Below are 7,817 nucleotides of genomic sequence, written 5' to 3'. Positions count from 1 at the left end.
ATCATCATAGTGCACTGCAGCCTTGAACTCCTGGATTCAAGCGATCCTCCTGCCTCAGCTTCCCAAGTAGCTGGGGCTACAGGCACGTGCCACTGCACCCGGCTCTCACAGCCCTTCTGCTTGCAAAGCGCTTCCTTCCCAGCTTCATCCACCGAAATCCCATTGTTCCTCGGAAGTCCACCTTCTCTGGGACATATCTCTTGATCACCCCACCCAATGGTCACAGGCTCTAGGTGCCTGGGGCAGAAGTGATCTGCTCATCTGATCAGGGCAACCCCTCCCCTACCTACCCCAGGGCCTTGTCTCAGGCTGCTTGTAATCTCCACAGTGGGATGACAGTCTTCTCAAGCGATGGGGCTACCATTTTAATATCTCAGCACTGTCCTCCCTCCCCCAACAAGGACAAAAGTGGCTCCTCCAGATGCATCATCTCCATGCATTCCTCCATTAAATCACTGGTCACATTGTTCCTGTGCCCAGCTAGACCAGAATGGGGAGGTCTCAGGGGGTAAGGGTGGAATCTGACTCATTCCTGTGTTCCCAGAACCCTCTGAAACCAAGCTTCAAGCTGGGGCTGGTTCAGGGGCTTAGGAAGTAACAGTACTAAGTGGCAAAGTGCCCCTACCTTCAAGCCCTCCTGGCCCAGTACAGGTTACTCACTGGGTTTTGGGGTGTCATAGTGCCATGAGGTCACTTGAGAAGTCAGGGGTCACTCACAGGGATCACACCAAGGTCTCTGGGATAAAGCTTGAAGAGCTCACCAGAGCCGCGAACCTAGATTCATTTCTGAAACATTTATTGATGCTCTCTCTGGCTGCAAAGACATTTTCCCCCAGTCTGGGGGAAAATGCAGGAAAACCAAACAGCTCCACCCCCTTAGTCAACTGACATTGGCCAGGGACAGAAGCGGTGTCAGATCACCCGGACCCAGGAGCAGGGATTTTAGAGCCGATGGAGGTTAGGTCTGTGAGTCGGGTTGCAGCGAGATTGGAGGGAAGGTCCCAGAGCACAGGCACTGGACAGGGCTGTGTCGGGCTGAGTGGTTCTCAGTAGTGGCAGACAGGGAAGAAATTATCTCTGGCAGCAGGCACCGGGAGGCGGCTTCGGCACCAGGGATTCCAAGGGTGGCAGTGGGCGTGGCTCCGGGGCACTGGGCGCGGTCAGCAGCTGCGCCTCTTCTCACAGATCCAGCCGTCCCTCTCGCTGTCACACGGTGCATCATTCCACATCCCCGTGTGCAGCATCATGACGCAGTTCTCGCGCCCCCAAGAGTCATTGGGCTCCCCTCGGTTCCAGTGGCTGCAGTGGTTGAGAGGGGGCCTTGCTGGGAATCTAGGCTGAGGGTGGAAGCCCAGCCAAAGAGCCCCTAACATCTGGCCCAAGCACTTCCCCTAGAACCTAGCCTGTGTCCCTCCCCAAGTCTCACCTGAAGCTGAGTGGGCCTCCGTCCACCCACTGATAGCCCTGAACCTTGTTCTGGTGTCGCACTGCCCTCAGGCCCAGCCAGTAACCGCGGCCACGCGTATTCCGAGTCAGGAAGCCCTAGAAAGGAGGGGAGACGTTAGCCGGCAGGGCATGCCACGCCCCCTCAGGCGAACACCACCTCCCCCTGCGCACCTGCTCATCCAGGCCCCCGACGATCACCAAGTACCCGCCGGCGCCTGCGCAGTGGCGCTGAGCCTCTACCCACGTGGCCTGGGGCACGGAGAAATAGTAGCAGGAACCCTCAAATGGCAGCCACGACTTGGGGCACGGGTCGCAGGAGCCTGCGGGGTGGCGAGGGTCAGAGAGGTGGACTGCTCCCGGATGGAGCATACCTACTGGGTGTGAGGGTGGGGTTGGACCTCGGGGGGCCCAGGGGTGGAGCCACAGGACCCAGCCAAGGTCAAAGAGCCGGGCCAGGTGGATCCGGGAGCAGGGAGCACCTAGCCCTGCCCTACCACGCCCAGCCCTCTCTTGCTCACTGTTCTGGTGCCTGACCGCCTCCAGTGCCCGGAACAGCTCATTACGGACGTCCTCTCGGTCCCTGCCTGCTTCCGCCAAGCCCTGGGTCACTGCGGAGATTATGGCTGGGATCAGCGTCAGGAGCAGGGTCATGACTAGGTAAACATCAGGATCCCTGTCCATGGTCAGTTCACCGTCGGTGCCAGGGACAAGACTGATGTCAGGGTCCAGGTCTGTTGTAAGTGGGTAGGGTCCAGTCATGGCTGGGGTTAGGAGTTGTATTCAAGGTCAGAGTCCAGTGATCGGGGTCAGGCTGGGGATAGGATTGAAGGCAGAGGTCAGGATCACAGGATAGGGTCGGGGTCACGGCCACGGCCAAGGCTCGGGGGTCGTGGTCCCGTCGGGCCCTCACCACGCTCCTGCAGTCCTTTCAGGGCGCTCTCCTGCTGGGTCAGCTTCCCCTGAGTCTCCCCAAGCTCGGCGCGGGTGGCCTGCAGCTGCGCCTGCGTCCGGGAGCCTGGGACAGGCGGAGGGTGGGGGTAGAAGGGCGGAGACGGTGAGGAGGGAGCGGGATGTCTGGTACTAGCCCACTCGACCCCTACCTGCCCAAGCCCCGCACCCAGGTGCGCCTCCAGTCCCCATCCCCACCCCCTCCACCCACAGGCCCGGGCGCAGCCCTCTCTCACAGCAGCTGTGGCAGGCCGAGACCTCCTCCTTCAAGGTCCCCAACACCGCTGTCTGCTTCGAGGCTGGAACGACGCCCCGCCCCCCGCCCCCCAATGCCAAGTCACCTGGGGGGAGTCAGGGGACCCTTCCCCACTCCGGGGACCGTGGGGTCCCCACACACCCACTACCCTGTCTCCCGGGTCCCAGGCGTTCCCGCCCTGCACACCCCGCGGGCCCAGGCGCCACCGTTCTGCACGCACTGTTTGTCCTCAACAGGTCCTGACTGTCCAGCAGAGCCGCGCGCTCGGTGGAGGCTGCGGAGAGAGGGTCTTGCAGGCCTGGCCAGCGGGCTCAGGAACCTTCCCCTGGCCCAGGGGGTGCGGGATTCCCCGTCCCGGGATCGCAGAGGGGCAGGCAGGCTTACAGCGCACACGATGTGCACACAAGCCCATGGGAGACAAACATGCGGGGACGCGCACACACATACGTGCTCATACGCGACACAACCTCTCCCCATTGAGGGGTCACTCACCCTTGGACAATAGTATGCTCAGAATGAGAGCCCACAGGACTGCCACGGCCAGGAGAACCAGGGCCAGGAAGCAGGATCTCCGCCTCCACTGCTCCCAGCGTCCCCAGTACCCTGGGTGAACATGGATGGATTGCTGGGTACCCCCAGCTGAGCCCTGAAGGCAGGAAACTGATGTTCAGAGAGGTTAAGTAACTTGTCTATGGTCACACAGCCCCTAAGTGGCAGAGTTGGAATTTGGATCCTGGCTCCATAGCTTGTGGTGTCTCTGCAGCACCCACTACCTGGATCCCTGTTGGCTCTTCCCCTCCCCTCCCCCATCAAACCTCAGACACTGGTGCAGGGAGGGACCCAAGGGACCCCCATGAGGTAGTCCCTCTGCTCATACCTCCAGGGACCTCCTCGGGCCCGCCGCCCCACTTGCTGTACCTGCTGGTGTCCATGGCGCTGCAGGCATCCAGCTGGGGGCACAGATATAAATGTAGCCCCAACCCCCACCCTGGCCCTACCCACTCTGTCTTCCTTCCTTCCTATTTCCGTGGCTCAGTTCCCAGTAACAGTGACAAGACCGGGCCCTTTCTGGGCTGGGCTGAATGCGAGGGGTTGGCAGTTCCAGCTTCTCTGGCCTGGTAGCTGCAGCTACAACACCAGGCTGGTGCTGGGGGTGCTCTCTGGAGCTTGGTCCCCATATTTTATGGGCCTGGGGCCGGGCTTCCTCCCCAGAGGGACACACTGAACCCAGCCACATTGTGACCCTTGCTGGTTCCTGAGAAAGCCCCCTGAAAGGTGTAGCCCCCAGGCCAGTTCAGCTCTTCCCTCCGCTCCCCTGCAGGTGCCTGCCAGAGGCTGGGGCCAACCCTACCCTTAATTCAGTCCCTCTGCACCAGCAGGGGGCAGGCAGACTTTCTTGCAGTGACATTTGGCTGAGCCACCGGCTCTACCACCGGGTGGGTGGGTGGGTGGGGGTGTGTGTAATATGTAGCTTCTAGAAGCCTCAGTTTTCTGCTCTGTGAAAAGGGGGACAATGACAGAGCCTCCCTCAAACGGATGCTGTAATGAAGAAGTGAGGTTGTGCGTGTCTACCCACCACCATCTCAGGCACATCAAAAATACGAACTGCCCTTGCATTCTTTCAACAGATACTACACACCCACGCTGTGCCAGGCATCGAGGTGGGAACTGGGGCTAAATCGGAAAAAAAATAAGCAAATTCCTTTCTTCTTGGAGCTAACATTCTAGAGGGGGGTGGGAGGAGACAGATCCCATTCTCAACATAATGAGTGTAATTTAAAAAGTAAGTTGTATAACGTAGGGGTTCTCAGCCGGGGGCAATTATGTCCACCAGGGGACATGTGGCAATGCCTGGAGACATTTTTGGTTGTCACAGCTTGGGGGCTTTATGTGTGTATGCGCGCGTATCTGTGCTTCTGGCATCTAGTGGGTAGAGGCCAGGGTTGCTGCTCAAAACCCTACAATGCACAGGACGGACCCCATAGCTTAGAATGATCTGGCCCCAAATGTCCACAGTGCCAAGGGTGTGAACCTTAGTATAGTACATGAAAAAGTCCTAAGTGCTATGGGAAAAAAAATGAAGGGAAGAAAAAGTTTGGCAAGATACAGCGCTTGGGAGGGCTGGGATGGGCCAGTGGGCAGTGAGTAGGGTGGCCAGAGTGAGCCTGGCTGAGAAGATAAAATGTTATTATTATTTTTTTAATGAAACACTCTCATAGATACAGCAACACACCTTGTCTTCTAAAATCTCTCAACGGGTCTCAGAAATAACAACATTATTCACATTTTATTTAAAAAATTTTATTCGATGCCTATTTACTCATCTTTTTCCAGGAATGATGGAATGAAATGAAAAAAATAAGAAGTTTTTTTTTATATAAGAAAGGAAGACAATGGAGAAATGGGGAAAAGGGAGGCAACATAAATTCAGACCAGGCTTGCACACACTATTCAGATGGGGGTGCTGGACCCCATAAAAGCATCTCCTGGTCTTGTTGTAGCAGGAAATAAGGTCAGACACGCAGTGATGTGCAATGAGCTCTTCCAGAGCAATGTCTTGGGGAAGACGTGTAGGAGCGAGTGCTCATGATTTTCCATAAATACAGTAGCAATTTTCTGCCACTAGGCTAAGGGTAGATGGCTGCATGGCCAGGCACAGTTTTAGTAAAAGCTGGTGGCCTCAATTCAAAGCAAATGACTGTCACCACTGTTGGGGTGTTTTAGCATGTTTCAAGAAGCAGGAATTTTGAGATGCTGTATTTTCTAGGGGAAGTATAGCAGAAATAGCACAACAATAAGAATAACACTAAGAAAACACTGTGAGTTCTTGCAATAAACTTTAAGACCTGGAAGAAACAGTTTTTTTTGACAAAACATAACCGAAGCAAAAATAAAAACTCTAAACAGACAGTCATCGAGAAGAGAGTAGAAAGGTGATTGAAGAACTAACATTCTAAAAAGGCACCTGGCCCAGATAGTATTACAGGCTCTCCCTGATTCCTAGAGTCCTGGGTTTATCCTGCTTCAGGCTCTTCTGTTTAGGCTCTCCACTTGGTTGGATAGATCTTAGCTTATTTTCCATCAGTTTCTTAATGTTGTTTACTGCTCTGCTGTCTGCAACCCTCAAGCCTCATAGGACACTCAGTAGATAGGCGCCAACTCTAAGGAAACTTGCCTGAGAGCTGCGCTAGTCCCAATCTCTCTCCACCTCCAACCTGCACAGTGGGACAGGATTTGGATCAGGAACAATACAAGCAAGCTGTTATCACCACTACTGTTTAGCATAGTGTTTAAACTATACTGTTTAGCATAGTGTTTGAGATCCTAGCAAAAGGTATAAGACATGAAAAGACTGTAAAATGTGTAAGGATATCAGAAGGGAAGAGAGAAAACCATTATTATTTTTAAATAAAACGATCACTCACGTAGAAGTATAACCATAAACATTGCAACTAAAAAGAGTATTTAACAGAGTGATCATCTTACTAAAATTAACAGAAACAATAAACTAGAAAGAAAATGGAAAACAAGACCTCTAAAATAGCAACTCAAACTGTATCTAAGAACCAATGCAATGAAGAATGTACAAGATCTTTGCAAAGAAAAAATTTAAATTATATTAAAGGCTATTTTTTTTTTGAGACACAGTCTCACTTTGTTGCCCAGGCTAGAGTGAGTGCCATGGCGTCAGCCTAGCTCACAGCAACCTCAGACTCCTGGGCTCAAGCAATCCTACTGCCTCAGCCTCCCAAGTAGCTGGGACTACAGGCATGCGCCACCATGCCCGGCTAATTTTTTCTATATATTTTTAGCTGTCCAATTAATTACTTTCTATTTTTGGTAGAGACGGGGTCTCGCTCTTGCTCAGGCTGGTCTCAAACTCCTGAGCTCAAACAATCCGCCTGCCTCAGCCTCCCAGAGTGCTAGGATTACAGGCGTGAGCCACTGCGCCCGGCCTAAAGGCTATTTTTAAAATAATTTAGATAAATAGAGATATCTAATAGTCCCAGAAGTTAGATAAATTAACACAGTAAAAGTGCCAAGTCTTCCCAATTTAATCTACATGTTCATCGCAAATCATATAAAAATTCCAGCTCGAATTTTTGAGGATCTCAATAAACTTATTCTAAAATGCATATGAAAGTGTAAATTTCTATGGATTGCAAGCCAACTTTGGGAAGAAAAAAAATCAATATAGAAAGACTCACCCTAGCAGATAGTCAACCATACTGCAATAAAACATTAATCTAAAAAAATAGTATGCTGTTGGTGTAGAAGGAGGCAACCAGATTAAATAGAAAAATGTCAGATATGACTAGAGTACATAGAACACAATGCCGGGAAAACTGGTTCACTACCTGCAGAAAAACAAGTCAAAGCCCTCCTTCACACCACATGCAAAGGTCGACTTTGGATGTATTTCAGAGCTAAAGATGAAAGACAAAATTATTAGGCTAAGTGAAGAAAATGTAGGCAAATATCTTTGTGTCCCGCAGTTGCAGGAAAACTTCTTGAGGTGGATATCAAAGCAAAGGAGGAGAAAAGATGCATTTGACTGTATCAAAATTAAGAATCTCTGTTAAACAAAAGACACCATTGATCATATTAACAAGCGAGTGGCAAACTGGTGGAGATAATTGCCAGATGGAAAATAAAAAAGCCATACCTCTCTCAGATATACAGAAATACTCAGCCAATAGGGGCCAGGCATGGTGGTGTATGCCTATAGTCCCAGTTATTTGGGAGGCTGAGGCAGGAGGATCGCTTGAGCCCAGTAGTTAGAGGTTGCAGTGGGCTATGATGACGCTATTGCACTATAGCCAGGGCAACAGAGTGAGACTCTGTTTCAAAAAAAAGACACAATTTGTGGAAGAAGAAGCCTAAAGATTGAGCATGTTTTTGAGATAACCTTAATTTCTACTTAATTGTAGAAAAATAATGAGACATACCTTTATGCCAGTCAAAATGGTAGACGTTACAAAGGTGGAAGGTATCAGGGGTTGGTGAGGGTGTGGAGAGGTGGGAATCCTTGTTCGCTGCTGGTGGGAGTGTCAGCCAGTTCAGTCGTGTTGGCAAGCAATCTGCAAGTATGTAGTGACATTAAGATGGCATGTGCTGTCTGATATTTTGAGGATAGATACGTTTTCAAGAAGGGTTTCCCCAAGGG

The 7,817-nt window shown here is 51.7% G+C and overlaps 1 protein-coding gene across 1 annotated transcript; it reads right to left on the bottom strand.

Annotated features, from left to right (window-relative positions):
- Positions 1–827: 827 nt before the first annotated feature.
- On the bottom strand, positions 828–3,595 carry CLEC4G (C-type lectin domain family 4, member G). Its single transcript, XM_012641493.1, has 9 exons — positions 3,528–3,595; positions 3,143–3,253; positions 2,871–2,924; positions 2,631–2,693; positions 2,357–2,461; positions 1,965–2,054; positions 1,618–1,766; positions 1,427–1,542; positions 828–1,299 (listed from the first exon to the last, which is right to left on the bottom strand). Exons 1-9 carry the CDS (start codon positions 3,580–3,582, stop codon positions 1,161–1,163), a joined length of 882 nt encoding a protein of 293 aa, XP_012496947.1. The 5' UTR covers positions 3,583–3,595; the 3' UTR covers positions 828–1,160.
- Positions 3,596–7,817: the final 4,222 nt, after the last annotated feature.

Source organism: Propithecus coquereli, unplaced genomic scaffold (genome assembly GCF_000956105.1).
Source record: "Propithecus coquereli isolate 6110/MARCELLA unplaced genomic scaffold, Pcoq_1.0 Scaffold164, whole genome shotgun sequence".
Taxonomy (NCBI): domain Eukaryota; kingdom Metazoa; phylum Chordata; class Mammalia; order Primates; family Indriidae; genus Propithecus; species Propithecus coquereli.
This window is presented reverse-complemented; position numbering and strand designations above follow the sequence as displayed.

Coding starts and splice junctions, on each gene's coding strand:
- CLEC4G (XM_012641493.1), bottom strand. CDS start 3,582: ATGGACACCAGCAGGTACAGCAAGTGGGGCGGCGGGCCCGAGGAGGTC. Junction 2,462..2,630: donor CTCGGCCTGCCACAGCTGCT/GTGAGAGAGGGC, acceptor CGCCTGTCCCAG/GCTCCCGGACGCAGGCGCAG. Junction 1,300..1,426: donor GGAGGCCCACTCAGCTTCAG/GTGAGACTTGGG, acceptor CAACCACTGCAG/CCACTGGAACCGAGGGGAGC.